This window comes from Pristis pectinata, chromosome 3 (assembly GCF_009764475.1).
Source record: "Pristis pectinata isolate sPriPec2 chromosome 3, sPriPec2.1.pri, whole genome shotgun sequence".
NCBI lineage: Eukaryota > Metazoa > Chordata > Chondrichthyes > Rhinopristiformes > Pristidae > Pristis > Pristis pectinata.
This window is the reverse complement of record NC_067407.1, coordinates 96,444,993-96,469,728: the sequence shown is the minus strand read 5'-3', so window position 1 is coordinate 96,469,728 and position 24,736 is coordinate 96,444,993. Positions and strand designations below refer to the sequence as shown.

The window sequence follows — 24,736 nt, the reverse complement described above, 5'->3', positions numbered from 1 at the left end:
TTATCTGATATCCACAAAAGGAAATCTTCTAAGAATACTGTACTTAATAAAATGTCCTCTTGGTCCTTAGAATAAATTTTAGTAACAAACAAGTCTAAAGAAAATTCTAAACAGGTATATTAGCGAACTTCTTAACATTAATGTTAATATTTTGTATGTATTGCACAAAAATTCTTAAAAACACTGCAATGCAAATCATAACTGAAATAGTATTTATCCTTGTAACAGTGCAGTACAAAACTACTTCACTGGCTATAAAGTGCTTTGATGCCCACTAAGGCTGTGAACAGTGCTAGCAATTACTTTGAGGGGCTGCTCATTTAAAACTGAGATGGACGGTAAGTTCTTCTCACAGAGAGTAGTGAATCTCTGGAATTTTCTGCCCGAGGGCAATGGGAGACCAGATCTTTAGATATATTTAAGGTGGAGATAGATAAATATTTGAAAGATACAAGGAATTAAGGGTTATGGGGAAATGGCACAAAAGAGGCGTTGAGGCCAGCATAGATCAGCCATGATCACATTGAATGGTGGGGGAAGCTTAAGGTGCCTGGTGGCCGACTCCTACTTCTACTTTATGTTCTTGAAATGTAGAACATAGAAGAATACAATACAGGAATAGGCCCTTTGGCCCACAATGTTGTGCTGAACTAGTTAAACTAGTAATTAAATGCTTAACTAAACTAATCCCTTCTGCCTACACAATGTCTGTATCACTCCATTCTCTGCATATTCATGCACTTAGCTAAGAGCCTCTAAAACGCCTCTATCATATCTGCCTCCACTACCACGCCTGGCAGCGCATTCCAGACACCTACCACTCTGTAAAAAAAAACTTGCCCCACTCCTTTGAACGTACCTACTATTACCTTAAATGCATGCCCTCCAGTATTAGATATTTAGACCTAGAAAAAGATACGGCTGTCTACTCTCTCTATACCTCTCATAATCTTATGAACTTCTATTAGGTCTCCCTTCAGCTTTCACCGCTCTAGAGAAAACCCTCTGCTTTTACCATCCTTACCCTGAATACTTCTAGCATTAAAATAAACACACTTCAACCCATCCGTCCCATTGTGTCTATTACCTTGCTCCTGGCTGCCCTTCCTTACAGACTTAATGGTCATGACATCTACCTACCTCTCAATCCCTCCACTTTATCTAGTGCTCTGGTTCCCATCGTGAAATTTGGTGCATAAGTCATTCCCCCTATTCTTATGTTTTAGGAAAACAGCTTTCCTGGATTTAAAATATATTTACTTTGTTTCCTGATAATCTTTAGCTTAATAATAAGAAAATAATTTCAAACTAATAAATATGAATAGGAACATCTCATATTTTGATGAAAGAAATGTTGAATTCTATCAAGTCTAATTTTATTAGACAAACAGTTCAGGTTACAGGTTGCACTGATGTACAAGTCACTGAAAACCAAAAGTGCCCAGAAAGTAGACTTGTACAAGAAGATTTTACAATTATTATGAAATATAATTGCCATTATTTAATATCATATAAAAAGCTGACATTGGAAGTCTGTACCCATCTTTTAAAAGAACTTGCATTAATGCAATTACAGAAATTTCAATACACAGTAATTTTAAATAGCTCATCACACTCCTATCTGCATTGTTTTACTCAGCTGGACTGTCATTATTCATTTAATTTTCAAAGCTTGTTCATATACAGGGCCTGGCCACAAGATGGTACCATATCCCAATTCGAATCCACATTTCCATCATGGAGTTGAACCAATTAGGCATGGTCTGAATGATTTGCTTAATGATTGATCACAGCTTCTCTGTTACATTAAACAGAAGAAATGTCACTGTTGTGAGGCACGTATTTTCAAGAAGAAAGAAAAAACATTGGGAAAATTGCCCCAGTGACTCTCAGGCTACTATAATGTCAGGGTTGGCTCATAATACCATTCTCACCCAAGTCAAATATTTATGGTTTGAGTCAGTAATCCAGGGTGAAACTTAATGCATTAAATTTGTGCTGGAATGATGGCACTACTGTTTACCGAATCAGATATTAGATTGAAACATATTATAAAGAGTCACATAACATTCATTACTGAAAATATAAGTACATAGGATTAAAGAGGCAGCATTTGGAATGGAAGGAAGGATATGTCAGTATCATGGATGGAAACGGCTCATCTGTCCATATTTGAGTTGGAACCTGGTATACTGAGCATGATTGCTAAGTTTACATTCGACAAAAAAACCTGGAACTTAACAAAAAAGAACAACACAGGCTGGTGGAATGGAAAGATCCACTGCAATGGAATTTAACACAGGGAAATGTTAAGTGATGCATTTTAGAAGCAGATTTGACAAGAAGGCACATAAACTAAATGGTACAATTTTAAAGGAGGCACCGAATTAAAAATACCAGAGGACTCCAATGCACAAATCTCCCAGGAGTTCTGATGTGAGGTTATTGATCAGAAATATTAACTCTGTTTCTCTCTCCATAGATGATTCCTTAAATTACAATAGTGGCTGCACTTCACAAATTCCTCAGTGTTGATATCTTTGATACGTCAACATGATATATAAGTACAGGATCTTTTCTTAATTACTGAAGATTAAATCAACAGCAGCATTACAATCCAAAAAAGGAGCAATTCAACTGCCCACCACCATGGTTGCAGATGATGTGTGCCTTTGGGAGAATAGATTAACCAGCAAGACCCCAGTCAGTGATGGGGTCATGAAGCCGGGTTTTTGACAATATGTTACAGTTATCAAATCCAGAATGATTCTCATTTATAATCACACAGGATTATCAATATCTACAATTACAGCTTCTTTCTCCCCACCTCCCTATAAACTGACATAATAAATGGAAATATTATGCATTTCATTCTCCTCCAATTTTGTGATCTGATACAACAATAATCCCATAAGGTATCTAAGCCATGAACTTAAATTTAACTGGCTGATCAGAGAGTCAAGAGTCAGTAACATTCAGATTCAGTAACAGAGTAAGCTGCTCAGTGTCTTCCTTCAATGTCTTGCAAAGCCAAGAACTACCAGGATCATTATTTTGTGCTTTCCTCGTTCGCTGCGTCCTATAATTATACTAAATATTTACATTAGTTTTAGTTTTACAAATGCTTTTAATCTCAACAAGATATTTAATGAAGCAGAATCATTCATTGATTTATAGCAATTAGAAACCTGAAAGCATATCTGCAACATCTGGCACTGGGTGTCACTTAATATAAAAGGAATTATATCCTTTAAAGTCATTTTCTCTTCATATTCTAAGACTCCTGGCAAATATTGTGAAAACAGTTTTGAAATCATTACTATACTTAAAAAAAAATTAAAATTACACTAAAACCATACTTAAAATTTTGAAAATGGAATAGAACACAAAAAGAAAATTACTTAACCTGCAGGTCAATAACCAGTCTCAGGAAAAACTGAATAACTCAATTGCTGTGAATCAGCAAGGCATCAATTAAAACATTGCAGCCAGTTACCATTCAGAATTCATCTCCGACATTCTTTCATGCAGAATAGTTCAAGTACAAATCTCAGGAGTGATAGCAAAAATTCTCAAGTTAACAGCATAACAGCGTATTATTGTATACAAAGCTTACCATTTTCCCATTCATTTCGTAATTCTTTTGGAAAAGCCCTTTCCATTTTGTAGGTCAGAATATCTCCATGCACGATGCGCATTTTCCCAGGTGCTGCTTCAGCCAGCAACTATATGAACAAAATGACTGTGCTTAAAACTGTCTTTTATTGATATATTCCAATATAATTTCCATCACAAATACTGAAGCAAGCATTACTACCTCAATATAACAAGATTAGCCTGGGAGGAAGAGAAGGAAGTCATTCTAAGGCAGTCTACATCTGAATACAATTAAACATTCAGATTGTCTTCTAACTAGTTGGTGGCTGCAGGGTTTTGCATAAGTACTGGAAGAATCAGCATACTGTAAATATATGTTATAGTTGATCAGTTTGGTCAGGGTACTCAATATTCGTCCCAAGTCAGTGATACTCTTGCAAATACTAATATATCTAGAGGGGAGTGTTACGTTCCTGGTTTATTCCATCTGTTTCTCGAGTTCAGGCAATGCCACTCAGTTTAGATTTCCATTATCGTATAAACTGCATAACATTGAGTAAACTATCCAAAACATAAACCAAACAATCTTAGAAGGGATTTCTACTGATAGTTTTATCAAGATTCAGTTGAAAGTTTCTATATCACAGACACAACATTGCTTCTTTTATATTAATTCATTTTATTATGAGTCATTATAAAGCAGCATGCTACCTCCAAGCCAGGAATAAATCTGGTATCTTTCTCCACCACAAGCAGTTCTGCAACACCAGAATTGAGAATTGATCGAGTGATGCCTCCTGGTCCTGGGCCCACTTCACAAACATAAGAGTTCCTTAAATTGCCAGCTTGCCGAACTATTTTATCTGAAAGGGATGTTTTGGTGTTAATCAAAATAATATCCCTATTTAATCCCAAAACGTTATAACTTAAAAATTACAATACAACCGATTATTTAAAGCTTGTATGGATGTAACTTACACGTTTTCACTCAGTCCAATCTTTTATTATCTTTCCCTACCACAGGCAATCTTTTACAGCTATGCTGTTTAATACATCAGCACAAGACCAGACAATAAATACATATGAGCAAATTTAAAACTATTTTTATCTGGTCAAGGGCAACTTTAGATGCTATCTTTCCATTCTAAAACATTCAAGGAAAAGAATTGTGCAGAAGTAGTGGTTCATTTAATGATACTCTGAAGGTTAATTTGTGGCTTTAGAATTTGCTCACCAGATATCAGCAACTTTAACGCTGCTTACCCTTATTAATTAATACATTGTACATCAATTTGTGGAAAAGAAGTCACATGAATTGCTCCATAGTGAGCCTTGTGAAATCAGCAGTTTGTTCTCATTCTTCCCCCACCCTTCCCCTCCACATTATTTTCAAAGACTTGATAGAACTACATACTAAATGTGAATTAAACTCAACAGACATTTAAGGCTCATGCTTACTCTCGCAAATACACTTCCAACAAGAAGTAATTAATAATGAAATACCAATCAGCCACTCTAGTCCTCAAAGTCAACAAACAATTTCAACTCTTGAGATTGTTAAAAATTTAAATTTGTATTTTGTATTTTTTTGTCCATTAATATGATCTTTCCTTCCTTTTATTTCTCTTCCTTATCAGTTTTGACTCTATTTCAGCCTCCACCTTCATCATTGCCATTCCTTTCTCAACTCAATCCTTAAATATCATAACACAGTTGGTACCATCCTGCACCAGATTCCCAACTTTCAGGCTGCATTACCAACTCCTTACCAGAAACAACTCAACTGCAGGATGAGAGAAAACATCCACCAGTGAGGCAAACCACAATGCCCCATTCCATCAAGATTTGGGTCTTTGTGACTACTACATGTGATTAGAAAAAGTCAGCTGTATTTTCCCATCTCCAAAAAAAGTTGCCATGCATACAAGAAAATTTGCTCACTTCTACCCAGATACAAAAAGCAAACAAGCAACTTTCCACCCCAAGAAAATGTTTAGTGTCTTACTAAACAAGATCAAGCACAAGACATGATTAACACCCCTCATAATCAACATCTATTTTATTATTAAAACTGAGCTTCCAAGACTGTGCTGCCCATTCTTGCTGACCAAGAAAACAGGAATTGCATGACAAACTTTTTGCTACTACTAGCATTAGCCACCCTCCAGTATTCTGATATCTCACACAAATATCTCTACCGGGGCTCCTGCAATTTCATCCCAGCTTCCCACAATATCTTAGGATACACTTGGTCAGGCCCCAGCGATTTGTCCACCTTTAATATGTTTTAAGCACCTCCCTTTCTGTAATGGGGATATATTCTATTCATATTCCTTAATTCCTGAGCATGCATTACTTTCTCCATAGTAAATACATATGAGAAACATTCATTTAAGATCTCACCATCCCTTATGGCTCCACACATAGACAACCACATTGATCCTTCAGGAGAACTATTCTCTCCCTAGTTACCCTTTTGCTCTAAATATGCTTGTAGAATCTCTTAAGTTCTCCTTTTCCTTATCTGCAAAAGTCATCTCCATGTCCTCTTTTTGCTCTCCTGATTTCCCTCTTAAGTGAATTCCTAAATCTGTTATACTCCTCAAGGGATTCACCTGATACCAGCTGCATATACTGTCATACGCCTCCTCCTTTTTCCTGACCAGAGTCTCAATATCCTTCATCAACCAGGGTTTCCTAATCCAGTCAGTTTTGCCCCTCATTCTAACGAAAACATGCTGTCTCACCTTTAAAGGCCTCCTATTTGCCAGCTATCCAATCACCTGCAAACAATCTCTGCCAATCAACCTTTGCAAGTTCTTATCTAATGCCTTAAAAATTTGCCTTGCCCCAATCTAGGACTAACTTGTGGACCAGTCCTATCTTTTTCCATAACTATTTTAAAACTAATATAATTATGGTCACTGGTCCCAAACTGCTCCCCAACTGCCACTTCAGTCACTTGGCTTGCCTCATTTCCCAATAGGAGGTCCAATGTTGCCCACTCTTTAGTAGGGCCATCTACATATTGTTTGAGAAAACTTTCCTGGACACATTTAACAAATTCCACCCCATCAAAACCCTTTGCACTACTGCAATCCCAGGCAATATGAGGGAAGCTGAAATCACCTACTATTACAACCCTATTATTCTTACAACTCTTTGTGATCTCCTTTCATTTCTGCTCCTCTAATTCCCGCTGACTACTGGGGGGTCTATATCAGTATCCCAGCAAAGTGATCATCCCCTTCTTATTTCTAAGTTCCACCTACACAGCATCACTGGGCGATCCCCCAAGAATATCCTCCCTAAGCACTATCATGATGTTCTCCCTAATCAAAAATACAACTCCCCCTCTTCTCTTACCTCCACCTCTATCATGCCTGCGGCATGTGTACCCTGGAACGAGGTGCTGCCAGTCCTGCCCCTCACTCAACCACGTTTCTATTATGGCTATGATATCCCAGTCCCATGTACCAATTCATGCTGAGTTCCTCTGTCTTACCCGTCAGACTTGCATTAAAATAAATGCAGTTTATTCTATCAGACCTTCCTCGCTCCTGCCTGTCCTGTCTACTGAACTTTTGCTTTACTTGCCTCAACAATCCTATCTGCCACACCACCGTAGAAACAAAGTGGCTTGAGCTTTTGGTTACTTAGATTTCCAAAGCTGGTATAATAAAATAAAGATCCACATAATGCTGCCTGATCTGCTGAGTAGTTCCAACGTTTTCTTCTTTTATTTAAAAGTGACAAGACTGGTTGAGAAAGGTGTTATACAAAGTGGCAAAGAGTACAAAATCAAGGAAATTACACTATATCTTTATAAATCATTGGTTAGACCTCAGCTGGAGTACTGTACCCAATTCTTGGCACCAGACCTTACAAAAGATATGAAGGGCTACTAGATATTAGATACTAATTATTAGAAAATAGACACAAGATATAGACTGTGGGAGTTTAGTTGATTTGAGAAATTAGAGAACTTGGGGGTTATTCTCCTTAAAGTGAAGAATGTTGAAATCAATGGATGTATTCAAAAGCATGATGGGTATAAATATAATTGAATATGTAAGGAAAAACTGCTTCCAGGATGGAAGGGCTGGTAACAGGATGGTAAATTTAAGATATTTCACAGAAAGGACAGAGCCAAGAAATTTTATTTAAAACAAGCAACTTGTTTGAAAAAATAGTGGAAGCAGATTCAATGTTCTGGTCAGATCATGCTTTAGCCAGCCCACACCCTGGCTTTGTATCCTGCTCTAGTCCAACTGCAGCCTTCATCTGCAATGGCACCCTATGATTCCAATGTACTCAAGTCCTTCGTGCAAGGCTAATCAAGCCCCTTGTGGCAACTGGCCTCAGGAGGTGGAATCCAAAGACCCAACCCCAGGATTGCCCTGACACCAAGGTCAACATCATGTTTCAAGGTTTCTTAATGACTCTGGTATTCGGTTTAAATGGATTTAATTAATTTTTAAAAATACCAAATGATAAAAAAGTTTAAAATACTATATATTAAAGCATAAAAATAAAGAAAAACAAAAAATTAACCTAAATTTATCTTTTAAATTAAGGTCAGCAAACCAATTCAAGTAAGTGGGATTATTGCATGTGCACTTGCCATGGGTGGCAGCTGAGGTGCCAGGTGCATTTTAATACAATTCAGAACTGCCACTAGACTCAATGGTGAATCCAGCAGTAGAGTAGAAGATTAAATGTGCCAAAATCTGACCTGCAGTACATTTTTAACTTCCACATTGCAGTGCCCATAAATGGAAGCGAAAAACATGTTGAATGTCAGAAAACTGACAGGCACCAGTTCTAGCTCAACTCAATAATTTTCAAATAAAAAGTGACCTTCAAGAAAGAAAATCGTGAAAAAAAGAACAGGATTATTTAGCTCTTTCAAAGAGCCAGTGCAGCCACAGTGAGCCCAACAATTTCTTTTTGTGCTGGATCATTCTATCTCTTTCTTTGTCAGTCTCTGGGAATTGGATTTACTTGCTTTCACTGGAGTTCTCTGGTGTCTAATGAGTCTCATATGGGATCTGCAGACTCTGCCACTGGTGGATCTTGACAGAGCAGGAGAGAGGTTTCATTGGATCATTCCACAGTCCTTCTGCTGTCTGCATTTGAGCTCCACATGCTCCTGACAGAGAGATTCATGAAGCGCTCAGAGGCTACTCTGCCTGTCTCAATAGTCTTAGGTCAGGAATTCCAGGGATTATATTTTTTCAAGGCAGCTTTGAGAACATTATTAAAGCAGTTTCTCTCTCCTTAAAATGCTTGCCACAGTGGAGCTAACAGTGCTTGCTTTGGGAGAAAGGTATTAGGGTTGTGGACAGCATGGGCCACCCATTGGAGCTGACTGAGCATGATCAGAGCCTTGAATCTGAGGATGTTGACCTGGGAAAGAAAACCAATGTCAATTCACCTATTTCACTGGTGGATTTGAAGGATTTTGTGAAACTATTGAAATTACTTCTCCAAAGGTTTTATGTACATTCCATAAGAGATCCATGCCCCTGAAGCATACAAGAAGGTGGGAGATCACTGCACTTCTGTAAACTGTGTTAGGGGATGGTTTTCAGGTCTGAATCTTCAAACATTCTTTTCCACAGGCAGCTAAAGTTTGTACTGGTGTACTGGAGGTGGTGAAGGATTTTATCAATGATGACATCTTATCATTCTATAGCATCACATGCAGAAATTCATGGCCATATACAGTTTCAAGGTGAAGCTGGATTAAGCAGCAGAGATAATGGACCATGATCTGTAGAATGAATTCTATCCCCATTGTAGAGATAGGATTTGTGCCTTTAACTACATAAATAGCACAGTGGTTTTCTTTGTACTTAAATTATTATATTTGAGAAACAGAGAAGCTATTAGTGAGGACAAATCTGAGGCAGCATGGTGCCTGGACTGATGGGTGGAACTACTGTATGAAAGGTTTCTGCGCTGCTTTCATTACAAAAATGGACACGGAAATTCATAACAGAAAAAGACAAAAGTGGAACAAAGAAAGCTGAAAGGAAATCAAAGCCAATAAACAACTCTTAACATGTATGTTTATCATATATGAATGTTTTGACTCAGAAATTCAAATTTAAAATAGAGCAAAATAAATCATTCGATGATCCTCCAACATGCTCTAGATTTTGTGTTTCATTAATCCCACTTGGTAAATTTTCAAAATGTATAGTTATAAAAATGAGATCTGAATCAATTAAACCTTTTACATTTGGATTTAGAATACAAATCTGGGCAAACAATTGATTTCTCATTTTTAACAAATTCTTATAAATGAAAATACTGAGATTTTATGATATTTTCCCAATTCAGTTAAATGTTTGCTGATGTATACTTTTAACATGCCAGTCTGATTTCTCCATGGATAATACCTGACAAAAAAAAATGTAATTTTGAGGCCATTGTTTCTTAACTGAAAATGACAGAACACATCCATGGAAATATTTTTAACATGCAACTGATATTAATTTTTAAATAATTTAGATTCAGCTAATGACAGCATTCAAGGAGAACTTATGTAAATCAGCTGTAAGCCAGTAAACCATTGTAACACTGACCAACCAATCATATGTAGCATTGAAAATACTCAAACTCAGTGACTTGTTCATTCCGCTGATGGAAAAATTCAAATTCATGGAAAAGTAAACATAAATTTGATGCTGGACAGAAACTTCACTAGATATCTCTCCCAAGTGGTTGATTCAAAGAACTAAGCTATTATTTATCTCAGACAACTAATAAAGGTTGCATAAACAATATAAAATTTCACTTAAACCATAGAATTGCTCTATCAGTAGATCGCTTTGAGATAGAGTGGCACTGACGTTTAAGGAGAATTGTAAAGCTGACCAAGTTGATATAAATCAGTACACAATAAATCTTCAAAAATCCTTTTGAAATTTTACATTTAAACGTTTACACACATATTGATCATTAACTCCACAAATTACCTAAGATGCGATATCACTGTGAACAATTATATTAGAGTACAATTTCTCCATTGTAGACATAAACGAACAGGAAGATGCATCAATGAAACACTAATCCCTGGACTGTTAAGGGAGATAACTTAAAATTAAAATTTAAAACCCATGCTTACCTGCTAATCTTAAATCCAACAGGAAATTCTGAGAAAGCTGCTTTTCCGCTCTCAAATTATACAATTTGATAATTTCTCCAATAGTAGGAAGAGGAGGCAAGCGGAAAGAAAGGATTTTTCCTCCTGCAGTCATGGTTCAATGCCTTTATTCCTAGATTAACAAAAATCACAAGAAAATCTCATCAAATTCTAAATGCCTGCTAGAATGATTTGATTTACAGCCTCCACAGCAATGCTTCGCATCTATGTCTGGGCCAAATGTTGCAGACCCTGAGATTATATAATTAAAAAACAGGCGATGCTGAGGTAAAAGATGGCCCACAATCTTATCGATTGGCAAGGCAGGTAGAAGGGGCCTACTCCCAATACAGGACAAATTGTTTTCTCTCCTTCCCAGTTCTGAAAAATGGTTTTCAACCTGGGATATTACTTGTTTTCTCCTTCCACAGATGCTGCCTAAAAGGCCAAGTATTTCCAGCATTTTCTATTTAAAATAACATTTTAAAAACATTTTTTCTATACCACAGTCAAGTCACATTCAGAGCTGTTGAAGCTTCACAATTGCTAACAGCTTCTCACGAGAGAAAGGGACCATTTGAGAAAAGAACACAGCACATTCTAAAGAATTCATTGACTACCTAATCCGACCTAAATAACTGAACTAAACAGACAGGAAAAATGTATGCCAAAAAAATTAAGGGACTAGACTTTGTTGGAAGTGATATTACTACTTCCTATTTAATTTTGTATCCCAAATTGTTCTTCACAGGACATTCAAGCAATGTAATGCCATGTATGGACTACCTTCTTCTTGAGCAATCAGAATGAATATTCTTTAATTAATGAATCAAGAACTACCTGTTAGAATAATGAATTCAGGACAAAAATACAGAAATTAAAATAAAGACAATGAAATACTGGATTAATAAAGATAAAAAAGGTATAAAGGAGTTAACTTTTTTTTACTAAAATCTTCCTTATGAACCACAGATGAATAGATTTCATATTGTGGAAGTTAATTTTCAGTTGCAGAGAGGTTGCTTGGCAGATTATTCCCTTTATGGAGTGCATTATTTTTGTGTTACTTTCAGTGCATAGCTACAATGAAAAGTGCCATTAACCTCACCATTATTTTCACAACAAAATCCAGCCCATCATTTCTGGATTAGTGTTGTGATGAAGTCAGGAGCCCGAGTTGCTGAAAGTACTTCTTTGAACACTGGCAGGCAGGTTATTCATTAATAGGTGTCACTTGATTTCTTTCATCATCAGGCTGATGATTGAGACACAGATTGGGGACAAATTCAATGGCTAGATTTGAACTATTTTGTTACTTGAACATACCTGAAAATCTTCCACATTACTGGATAAATTCCAGTATCACAGCTGTACTAATGCTGAGCAGGAAGCACAAGGCATCAACAAAACATCTGAGTTTCTCTTATGATCTACTGCTTTCTATTTGTTTACTGTTTCCAAACATCAAATGGAGAGAATATATTTGCTGAACACTGAATGAGATTGTGCCTTTGCCATGTTGGACTGAAGGAACTTCAGCCTTATACTCACACAATGAGTGCCACCATAATTGAGGCTCAGGAATTTAACAATCTCATCCTCAGGTTAGTTCATAGAAACTTGTTTAGCACATAAATGGGCCTTTTCGGCCCACCTCATCCTTTCCTACCATGATGCCAATCAACATTAATCCCATTTGCCTGCTTTAGGCCCTATCTCCTCTACACCTTTCCTATCTAATACCTGTCCAAATGCTTTTTTAAAGTTGTACTAGTGTCTGCCTCTACCAACTCTAGCAGTTCATTCCAGACAACCATCACCCTCTGAGTGAACAATTTATCCCTCAGATCTCCTTTAAATTTCTCCCCACTCACCTTAACCTTGTGCCCGCTGGTTCTAGACTCCCCTACCCTGGGAAAAAGACTCTGTGACAATCTATCCTTTTCATAATTTTAGAAGGTCATCTCTCAGCCTCCTATGTTCCAGTGAGAATAAACCAAGTCTATCCAACCTCTACTTATAACTACAGCTCTCCATTCCAAGCAACATCATGATGACTCTCTTCTGCAGTCTCCCTATTGTGACCATACCTATCCTTTTGTGTGGCAACCAGAACTGTACACAATACACTGAGGTCTAAAAAATGTCTTGTACAGTTGCAATACGATGTCCCAAATGACTCAATCTATGATGGCAAGCATACCAAATGCCTTCTTCAATATCCTATCCACCTGTGTCACCAACTGCAATGAGCTATGGCCTTGCACCCCAAGGTCCCTCTGTACATCAATGCTCCTTAGGTCCCTGCCATTTACACTACATGTCCTACCAGAATGTGTCTTCCAAAGGTGCATTACCTCACACTTGTCTGGATTAAATTCCATCTGCCCAACTTTCCAGCTAATGTCCAGCTGTGTCCTTTGAGAACTTTCTTCACTATCAATGACTCCACTAATTTTCAGGTCTTCTGCATATTTAGTAATCAGAGCACTTATAATCCCATCCAAGTCATTTATATCTATTAGAAATAACAAAGGTCCCAGCATCAATCCCCGTGGCACACCACTTGTTACAGACTTGCAGTCAGAAAAACTCACCCGCCACAACCCTCTGCCTATCACCAAGACAATTTTGGATCCAGTTTGTCAATATGCCTCAATCCCTTCAGTCTTAGATTTATGGAGCAGCCTTCCATGCAGGACTTTGCCGAAATTCTTAATGAAGTCCACGTAAATCATGTCTACTACACCGCCTTCATCAATTTTCTTAGTTAACTCATCAAAAAGCTCAATCAGATGTGTGAGGCATGATCTTTCCTGAACAAAACCAAGATGACTCCTCTTAATCAGTCCTTGCCTTTCCAAATGAACATAAATCCTGTCCCTCAGAATCTTCTCCAACCATTGATGCAAGGTTCACTGGCCTGTAGTTTCCAGACTTATCCTTGCTGTGTACCTTACCTGAGGCAAAACAAAGATGCAAACATCTCGGTCAGTGCCCCAGCAATCTCCTCCCTTACTTTCCTTAACATCCAGGGATAGATTGCACCAGGCCCTGAAAATTTATCCACCATAGCTGCCAGATTCTGGAGTGGATGTGAAAATGCTACAGAGCTTTACTATGCTTTTATTAGTTATGGATAGCACTATTTGTTTTTTCACAAAATCATACTTCATGCTTAGATATTTACATCTTCAAGACTCCCCATTGTACCAGGTTTGATTTCATGACATGATTATGATGTACAAGAAAGATGGAGAAATACAACTGCACATTTGGTGCCACATTAACCTGTTGTTGATGTTCACAGCTTTCAACAGCTTGTTCATGTTCAGTGTTGCACTTGTAGATTTCTTTACCTACCCACTTCAAACAAAATGTAGTGCCATGTGCTTTAGCAAAAAGTTGCCAGAGATCAAGTCTTTCCTTTAAGTTTGGAATACTGCTTGGTGTTTGAAATTATATGGAATGCTGGCAATTAAGTGTCAAACTTCACTTTCTAAAAAAAAGGCTTGACCGCAATTAAAATCTTGAGACTGAACTCTTTCCAAGCTTTGACATAATTCCTAAAGAATCCTTCAGCTCTGCTCTATCATGAACAACCTCCCTTCTGTATTCTACCTCTTTTTTAAAAGCAGCATTCTCAACTTTTGCCGCCTTTGAAGATTCAAAATCCTTATCCAAAAGTCTTGAAAGCACCAAATGATCTTCCTCACCAATGCACTCAACCCACCCCCACGTCTCCCAATGTCTCATCTCTAGACACCGTATCCCTGCTAGCACTGCTAGCACTGACGGGGTCCAATCCATCATACCTATTCCCATTATCGTCATTCCCTCTCAAGTGTCCAAATCTCCTGGATTCCCATCCCACCTATCCAATACACCTGCTCCCACTCCCCTGTGCCTTTCTACAATACACATATCCCCCCCCCCACCACCATTTCCCCAATAATCCTCCTCATTCAGTATCCCCATCCCCAGTGTCCCTTCCTCCCAATGTTCACAATTGCAGATACGCAGTGTCTCTACTCCTCGGGTGTCATTACCCCCCCCCAACATTTCCGGTCTTTTCAATTTGTGCCTCGCCTCAAGCACCCTCACTTCGAATATTCTTGACAAAATACCCGGTGCCCGAACTCCCCGCAACCGTGACCTTACTGCAGCCGCACCGCTCGTCCCCGACAGGCGAGGTTGAGGGGCCGGTCGCCACTCCCCCACACCCTCGCCGAGCACTACAGCTCGGCATGAAAAGTCAAGTTGTATCCAGCACTCAGCCCCAAACTAAAATCCATGACAAACCGTGAACAAACTTTGAGAGCAGAAGCGTGCGACTACTACCAGTCAGCCATTTTACCCGCAGTTGTGAACGCCGCCGATTGTCATTTTTGCTGGCCATTCAGAGCGAGGGGTGGTGTCAACACCGACCAATCACAGCTGCTGCCCGAGCCGATGGGCGGGATGACCAGGGAGATGTGCAGTGGCAGGACGGGCCTTGGAGGATTTTGCATCTGCGCAGTAGTCGGTGCATGTTTTTTGGGGGTTTAAAGCGTGCTCGGCTACTGAATAATGCATTCCTTTTTCCCTGCTGGTTTTTTCCCCCTTAAAGATGGGACTTGGATAACCGCATACCCTTTGGAATTGTACAGCACTATGTTTCTTACAAGCTGTATGTCAGAATCCATGAAAAGCCTAGAATCAGAAATATACAGCAAAGAAACAGGCCTTTTTGACCCACATTGTCCATGTCAACTATGATGCCTATCTACGCTAATCCCATTTGTCCAAACTAGGCCCATATCCCTTGACACCTTTCCTCCCCAACTACCACCCTTCCATCACCCTCATCTACAGGCAAGAGGAGGAGAGTATGGATGTCAGGAACTGGCAACCCATCTCACTGCTGAATGTGGATTATAAGATCCTGTCCAAGGTAATTGCCAGTTGGATCAAGTCTGTGCTAGTGCAGATGATCCACCTGGACCAAACCTATGCCATACATAGCAGGAAAGTCTCTGACAGTGTTATGCTGCACAGAGATACTATCGCCTACATGCGGAACAGGGGGATGTGGATACTTGCCTGGTCAGCTTGGACCAGCAGAAGCCCTTTGATATGATATTGCACACATGGGCTTTGGGGAGTGAATCAGAAATTGAATCCAACTGCTCTTTCCAGGCATCAACAATGTAGTCTAGATTAACAGGGGGGAAACATAGCTTCTCCATTCAATCTGGAGTCCGGCAGGGTTGCCCACTCTGCTGTACCTTGTTAGTGTGTTGCATAGAACCCTTTGCCAAATGCATCAGGAAGGACACAGGCATGAGAGGGGTGGCAATGCCACAAAGTGGGTCCATTCAGATCAAAGCCTTCCTGTACATAGACAACATCACTGTCTTCTGCTTGGATCCACAATCGATCCGCAGATTGATTAGCATCTGCCACCAGTTTGATCTGGCCTTGGGGGCCAGAGTCAACTGCAGGAAGAATGAGGCCATGTTCTTTAGCAACTGGCCCAACCAATCCATCATTCCCATCAGCAACAAGTTTGACTACTGAAGGTGCTGGGGATCTGGTTCAGAGGAGCCAGTGTGTTTCAAGAATTAGAGAAGCAAAGGACTGAAGATGCTGGAATCTAGATGAAAAACATGATGATGCTGGAGGAACTCAGCAGGCCAGGAAGCATCCATGGAGAAAAGCAGGCGGTCAGCGTTACAGGTCAGGACCCTTCTTCAGGACTGAAGATAGGAAAAGGGGAAGCCCAATATATAGGAGGGAAAAACAGAGCAGTGATAGGTGGACAAAAGAGGGGAGGCAGGCTGGGCACAGGGTGGTGATAGGTAGATGCAGGTAAGAGATAGTGATAGGCAGGTGCAGGGGAGGAGGGGAGAGCAGATCCACCTGGGGATGGGTCAAAGGTAAGGAGAGAGAGGAAAAAAGTAGAAAAAAAAGAGGCTAGAAAAAGAAGCCAGGTGTGTGTGGGGGGGGGGTGTTTGTGGGGAAGGGGGGTGGGGATTACCTAAAGTGGGAGAATTCAATATTCATGTCCGTTAGGCTACAAGGTTCCAAGACGGAAATGAGGTGCTGTTCCTCCAGTTTGCGCTTGGAATTCTCCTGGCAGTGGAGGATGCCGATGACTGTCATATCAGTGATAGTGTAGGAGGGGGAGTTGAAGTGACCGGCAACAGGAAGATGCAGGTTGTGGTTACAGACAGAGCGCGGGTGTTCTGCGAAATGGTCACCTAGTGTCACCAATGTAGCGGATGCCACACTTGGAGTACCAAATGCAGTAGATGATATTAAGGGAGGTGCTGGTGAATCTCTGTCTCACCTGAAAGGACTGCTTGGGTCCCTGGATGGAAGTGATGGAGGTGGCGTAGGGGCAGGAGCAGTGGAAAGTTCCCGGGGTGGGAACGGGATGGGTGGGGGGAGAGGAGTGAGCTAGGGAGTTGCAGAGAGAGCAGTCCCTGCGAAAGGCAGAAAGGGGTGGTGGGGTCCTGTTGGAGATGGCAGAAGTGGTGGAGAATGATGTGTTGGTTACATAGGCTGGTGGGATGAAATGTGAGGACAAAGGGGACCCTATCCCTGTTGGGTCTGGGAGGGCTGGGGGTGAGAGCAGAGGTGTGGGAAATTGCAGAGATATGGATGTGAACTCTCTCCACCACAATCAGGGGACTGACCCTGGTTGGAAAACAAGTTGGACATCTCAGATGTCCTGGAGCGGAAAGCCTGATCATGGGAGCAGATGCAGCGGAGGCAGAGAAATTAAGAAAAAGGGATAGCATCCTTGCAAGAGACAGGGTGGGCTGCCTGCTTTTCTCCACGGATGCTGCCTGGCCTGCTGAGTTCCTCCAGCATCACTGTGTTTCAAGAATTGTCTGGAGTGGATTGGCAAGGTTCAGAGAAGGAAATAGAGTTGATGTTTCCAGTTGATCTCATTTCATCAAAATGAGGAAAAGTTAGAATTCAAATATGTCTTAATTTGAGTTAAGGGGAGAGGAGGGTTGGGTAAACAAAAGAAATTCTGTAATAGGGTGGAGACCAAGAGAGTAACTTTTCAAGATCTGGGTGTCACTGGCAAGGCACCATTTTTGCCTGTCCCTAACTGCCCTTGAGAAGGTCCTTCTGATGAAGATATCCCCTCAGCATTGTTAGGTAGGGAGCTCCAGGATTTAGACCCAGTAATGATGAAGACCTTCATTTTCCAAATGAGGATATTTGTGGTTTGGAGGCGAAATTGTGGGTCATGGTGTTCCCTAGGACCTGCTGCCCTTGTCTTCTTTGTGACTGAGGTCACAGGCTTGGGATGTGCTGTTGGAAAGCCTAGGTGAGTAACTTCACAGCATTTTATAGGTGGGACACCCATCAGGCACTGTGAGCCAATGGTAAAGGGAATGAATAGGATGGTTAGTTGAGTGCCAATCAAGGGAACTGCTTTCACCTGACTGGGGTGAGCTTCTTGAGAGTTGTTGAAGCTCTACTCACCCAGGGAAGTGGAGAGTATTCCATTACAATCCTGACTTGTATCTTGTTTATGGTGGAAAGGTTTTAGAGATGAATAGAAAGAGAAGAATGAGGACAGAGGAAAGGCTGCACAATCTGTTTTTTAAAATGTTAATTGAACAACAAATATTGAGCAGAACATTGGGGATAACTCCCACACCTCTCTGAAATTATGCCATCTTCTACATCTTTGGAGAACAGATATGATCTTGGTTCAGTGAAACAACAACACCTCTGACAGTGAAGCAGCCACTCTGAACTGCATTTGAGTGTCAGGTTACTTTTTGCTTGGGATTGAACTCAAAACCTTATGATGGTGATGATCACTTTTTTGAAAAGGACGTAGACATTAGCTTCAAAATGGGAACCATTCACTGGGTTAGCTAGTTTAAGGTCCAAGATACTGAATATTGATATGATTGTGGCATTGTGGTGAAAGGATGAGATAAATGAGCAGAACATCTTCCCACATTGGAATTTAGCTCTGTGATTAATCTAGATCTCTATGTTTCATTTCCTCACTGGATAACTTCAGAGACATGTGGAATTGCTGTCTCATTTTAACTTTTCCCCTGTAACTTCTACAAGTACTTACCCACAGCCTTTGCAGTCTTATTGATGATTAAGGTGAATTGGAATGAATGTACTACATCTACCAAATTGTTATGTCATCCTATATATCATGTTATTAGAAACACTGGGAGAGAAAGGCAAATGAAAAATTGGCACCAATTAATCAACCATAATGCATCAGAAAGCAAAAATTAGACAACCCAAATGAAAAACAGAATGGTAAAGACCAACTAGATTTAATGCTCCTTTTCCAAAGCTTGTGAAGTTAGTTTCTTAAAGCTTCAAGTGTGTGGTTCTGGATATGTTTAAGTGCCTGGAGTCTGATGATATGTAGAATTGCATATTGAATAGTTATAACCTGGAAGGCTGGGCGTCAATAGCTGGGAGGTGGGATTATTCTAAAATCGACATTTTAACCGATGTGGATATGATGAGCTGAGTGGCCTCCCTCTTTGCTGTAAATTTCCATGAATCGTGAGTGCACACTGGGTCTTTGGCCATATTCAGTGCTCTGGACTCTAGTGTTCAGAGCTGGCCAGGGTTTGCAACAGACAAAAGATTCAAAAAATCTATCATAAATATCCTGAGGAATATCCAGAACAAAACTAATATTCTCAAGGCATCCCAAAATGCATTATGGCCAATCACTTGCATTTGAACTTTAGTCACTGTTGTCTTCTGGGAAAATTCAACAGGACAAATGAGTATTAAATTGCAAAGGGACATTGATAGTGGGCAAAACTGTGGCAGATGGAATTCAAAATGGGAAAGTACAAGAACAATAGAAAAAGGTGTTTTTTGATTTAATGGTCCATTTACAGAAGTTGCTAAAAAGTAAAAGACAGGGACAAAACATAATTTAAAAGGTTAATGTGATGTTAACTTTCATTCCATGAGGGTGAAAATAGAAAAACATTAATATTATTCTAGAGTTTTATAATGAGATGGCATCTGGAGCATTTAGGCTGAACACCTCTGAATGAATATATCAGCTATTGACTGCAGTGCAATTTTATCAGAATGATACAGAGAGCTAAAGGGATTAAATTAGGACCAGTTGCATTTGCTCAGGTATACAAGATTTGAGATGAAATGATCAAGGTGCTTATGATGATTATAGGCTTTGATAAGGTAGATAGAATGAAAATATTTCCCCTACTAGGAGAGTCCAGAACAAGGGGACCATTAATTGTAATCTTAAAATTACAGTTAGATTTTTTCAAGGATGATATCAAGAAACACTTATTTGCACAAAGCTACTGAAGCTATGTCAATAGAAAATTTCAAAACTAAAGTTTATAGCTTTTTTTAGGCATCTGTATTCAGGAGTCAAGATAAGTAAATATGATTAAGATACAATTGGCTATGATCTAATGAAGTTTGAGGGACAGAATGCCCCAGTCCCACTCTAATGCTTTATCAGCTACAGAAATGTAACTAGAGAATAGGTCATCAAAGTCAGATTTGAGAGTTCAGGATGCAAGCTGCGTCTTACTTATATGTCATCGCCTACTCATTTGGTTCTTCAAAAAAATCATCAAAGGCCCTATTTGGCAAAGGTTGTGAAGGGCAGTCTGACCAATGTGCTCCTGAAGTCTCTTATTCATTCTATTATCTTGATCGTAAATGTAGGAGAAATGGATACAGATTATTTTTTCACATGTGCCTGCCAAAAGAATATGTGTTCAGAGAAACTTCTTCATTTACAAAACATATGCTAGAGTCATAAGCCTATTATTAGCCACTGGTATATTGTATTAGCCACTCGTTTATTGACAAAAAGGAGCAGAGATCACTCCTTGTACATGGATTTGATAAGCTATGAACTGACAGTGATGTGCAGTGTTTAATGATGCCTTGCCTTCAGTGTCTTCATTTTATCTGCTGTTGAAACCTTTGTTCATGTCTCGTTACCTCTGGATTTCACCACTGCAATGCTTTCCTGGTCAGTGTCTTATCCTTCACCCCACGTAAATTTCCATTACACTGTCATCTGTATCCTAAGTCACAGTAATTCCTGTTCATTCATGCTCCATGCTCACTGTCTTACATTGACTCTTAGTCTAGCAATGATTCATTTCTAAGATTCCTTCTTGATTTCAACTGGTCATCCCTTCCCACCTTTGCAGACCCAGAACCTTTTATGTCCTCCAATCGTGGTCTCTTGCACATCCCCAACTTTAAATGCCTTTAACTGCCTAAGCTCTAAGCTTTGAAATTCATTCCTTAAACCTTTCTACTTTTCTATCTTCCTCAAAACCTACCAAGCTTTTGATCATTGTGCTAATATCTAATGTGGTCTGCTGAAAACTTTTCTTTGTTAATGTTGACACCAAAAATTCTGCAGATGCTGGAATCTGAAGCAATGCACAAAAAGTCCTGGAGGAACTCAGCAGGTCAGGCAGCATCTATGGAGGGAAACAAACAGTTGATGTTTTGGGCCGAGACCCTTCATCAGGACCATTTGTTAATGCTCCTGTGGATTGGCTAAGAGTGTTTGACTACTTTAAGGGTAATATGCAAATACAAGTTTTTGTTGTTGCAAATGATATCACCCTCTCCAAGCACTTCTCGTCTCTTCTTGCTTGCTGGTTACCATCATAGTGTTCTATTTATTTTTTGAAGAAGTATTTGCTTTCATATTTTTAATATTCATTCGTGAGATTCAAATGTTGTAAGTAATACAAGCATTTATTGTCCAACTCTAAATGCCCTTTGACCTGCTTTCTTGAATTATTGCAGTCTATATTGGCAAATGCCGTAAAATTAAATTGATCCAAAACCTCTTCACATGTTCTGATGCAAGGGAACTTTGACCGAGTAACATTGAAGGAACAGGAATATATTTCCAAGTGAGAATAAAGTGCAATGATTGGAAGTGGGGGTAATGGGAAAATTGAATGTGGTGAAGTCCTTCCACATGCTGCTCTTGGAGTTCTAGTGGCAGAGATCATTGTTCTGGCAGGTGCTGTTGAAGTAGCTTGGGTGATTTGCTGCAGCGCAGCTCATAAATGGTACCCATTTCTGTTTTATTGTAACATGGAGGGAGTGAAACTTAAATAGGTTGCTTTATCCTAGATGAAGCTAATATTAGAACATTGGAGCTGTATTCATCTAGATAAGTGGAGAATATTTTATCATGCTTCTTTTGACGAGCATCTTGTCGATGGTGAAAAACTTTAAGTGAGCAGGGGAGTCACTTACTATAGCAGACCTAGCCTCAAGCCTACTCTTGTAGCTACATCATCAAATGCTACCCTATGATACAGTAATTTGATATTTATTTATTATGTCCACATTTATTGAAGTGTATAAACTTTTTAGTATGCAAATTATAATTTCCTGGTACATTAATGTAGAAGATAGCATCAACTACGTCACTGAAGAGTCAGGGTAGACTTTGGACACATAGCATAGCCGCCATATTTAATACCTATCAATCACATTTAGCGATATTTGAATAAGAAGGGAACTGCGACATCAGCAAATTTTGTTCAAATTAAGTCATATTAACATTACAGACAAAGTGAAAGGCTGTTTTTTCACCATTTTTGAGATATTTTATTGTGTACTTATGTATGTATATTCATAGAATTGTTTCAATTTTAAAAAAGCTTAAATGCAATCATGTAATGTAGTACACATGATACAATTATCAAAATTCTATATTTTTAATTTTGTTGCAAGACAATCAACGAACAGTAGGAGTAATATGATTTAACCTGACCTTGAGAACAATCACTTTCTAAAAATTGGGTTGTACTTAAATATTCTCTTTATTGTAGTAGAACTGAACACCACGGGGATCAGGAGATGAGTAGTAATTACACACTTTGTGCAGGACATTAGAGAGGTCCTTAGGTCCACAGAAGAACACACCAACACTGGACCTGTGTAAGAGGCAGTCATAGACAATTCAGTACAAAGACATCTTGTATTCTTCTGTGGTTGGCATTCTAATTAGTATTTTCAGATCAGAGGCTATTAAAGGTGAGTTGTTGAAATATTGCTAAAAATTTCAAAAAGCAGCCAAGTACATCATTGCACCCAGCTGCCATCAGAATACAATCACTTCCTTGATGCAAAATAGCACCAGTTATCTATCAAGTATAAAATCAAGGAAATGTACACTGTCTGGTCTTTTCTTTGCTACATTAAACCTTGGAATATAGTTCCTGTTGAGTGAGATTCAGCTGCATCGTAGGAAATATCCTGTGAACTAATTATGTGACTGAATGCACCACATTCAATTCATGCTTCTAGTAGGGTTCGAGTGTTAGCACTTCTGAGATGTATCAAATATCACACAGTGCAGGTGATGCCCTCAGCTGTTAATACTAAAGAGAAGAATAAAGTGTATCATATTGCAAAAACTACCTATCATGTAGTTTGCAACAAATCCATGATACATTGTGCAAAAATGAGATAACATAGCACCCATTTCACCCTTGCTATTCTCAACAGGTCACTGCTGATTTTAATGCTACACGAGGACATTCATGCCTGCTTGACTACCATACCAAACACAGAATATAGAACAGTACTACGCAGGAACAGGAACTTCAGCCCACTGTGTCTGTGCCGACCATGATGCCAAGTGAAACTCGTCCCATCTGCCTGCACATGGTTCATATCTCTACTTTCTGCCTCTTCATGTTTCAGTCTTTTTTATTACTATTATTTGTTTATTATTGTCACATGTACCAAGGTACAGTGAAAAACTTATGTTTTGCATGCCATCCATACAGATCATTTCACCACATCAGAGCATTGAGGTAGTACAAGGGAAAACAACAACAGAATGCAGAATAAAGTGTAACAGCTACAGAGAAAGTGCAGTGCAGGTAGACAATAAGGTGCAAGGCCATAACGATACAGATTGTGAGGTCAAGAGTCCATCTTATCATACTAGGGAACCATTCAATAGTCTTATAACAGCGGGATAGAAGTTGTCCTTGAGCCTAGTGGTACATGCTTTCAGGCTTTTGTATCTTCTGCCTGATGGGAGGCGAGAGAAGAGAGAATGTCCAGGGTGGGTGGGGTCTTTGATTATGTTGGCTGCTTTACCAAGGCAGCGAGAAGTGTAGACAGAATCCATGGAGGGGAGGCTGGTTTCTGTGAAGTGCTGAGCTGCGTCCACAACTGTCTGCAGCTTCTAATGCCTCTTAAGTGTTATTATCATATCTGCTTCTCCCACCTCCTCTGGCAGTGCGTTCCAGACAGTTCTCCCACTTTAAATAATCCCCAACCCCTTTCCCCACAACCTCCACCCCCCACCATGCTTCTTCTCTTTTCTTTTTCAATCTTTTTATTGAATTTCAAATTAATTCAAATTGATGTACATAACATTAATGATTATACATATGATAAAGAGGTCGGGATAACAATAATAACAGTTAATATTTATACTCACAAGGAGTAAAATATGTAATCTAGACCTCCCGCACTCTTACTAAGTGTACATGATGGAAAAAAAATTGAAAAGAAATTTAATTATATGAAGAGAAAACCCCCAAATCAAAATAAAAGTATAATATTAAACAAAAGCAAACCAAAAACTTCAAAGAAAAAAAACTGGACTGATATTTCTTCAATTAAAAAAAACACATTCTTATGTCGTCAGCTCCGCTCCTCTATATTCAAAGGTTATTGAAGGGGATGTTTCTTCTCTTCTTCCCTTTCCTAGCCTCTTATCTACCTTTTTTCCCCTTTCTCTCCCTACCTTTGACACATCCTCCAGTGGATCTGCTCTCCCCTCCTCCCCCACACCTGCCTATCACTATCTCTTACCTGCATCTACCTATCACCACCTTGTGCCCACCCCGCCTCACCTCTTTTGTGCACCTATCACTGCTCTGCTTTTCCCATCTGTATATTGGGCTTCCCCTTTTCCTATCTTCAGTCCTGAAG

General features: G+C 39.4%; 2 protein-coding genes across 5 annotated transcripts in view; both read right to left on the bottom strand.

Annotated features, from left to right (window-relative positions):
- The window catches only part of tfb1m (transcription factor B1, mitochondrial), a 39,080-nt gene extending 23,969 nt beyond the window's left edge, over window positions 1–15,111 (bottom strand). Inside the window, exons 1-4 of one of the 4 annotated variants that reach the window (XM_052012784.1) lie at window positions 15,053–15,111; window positions 10,733–10,883; window positions 4,309–4,460; window positions 3,617–3,725 (exon numbers count right to left, since the gene is read on the bottom strand). In XM_052012784.1, the coding sequence (XP_051868744.1) occupies window positions 3,617–3,725; window positions 4,309–4,460; window positions 10,733–10,865 (394 nt within the window). In that variant the 5' untranslated portion in view covers window positions 10,866–10,883; window positions 15,053–15,111. Of the gene's footprint in view, window positions 1–3,616; window positions 3,726–4,308; window positions 4,461–10,732; window positions 10,884–11,858; window positions 11,968–14,041; window positions 14,613–15,052 lie in introns of those variants that run through there. The other 3 variants (XM_052012786.1, XM_052012783.1, XM_052012785.1) reach the window with 3 other exon arrangements.
- A 7,478-nt stretch (window positions 15,112–22,589) lies between these two features.
- LOC127567993 (NADPH oxidase 3-like) overlaps window positions 22,590–24,736 on the bottom strand; it is a 30,242-nt gene continuing 28,095 nt past the window's right edge. The window contains exon 13 of the mRNA XM_052011237.1: window positions 22,590–22,716. Coding sequence (XP_051867197.1) covers window positions 22,590–22,716 — 127 coding nt within the window. The remainder of the gene's footprint in view (window positions 22,717–24,736) is intronic.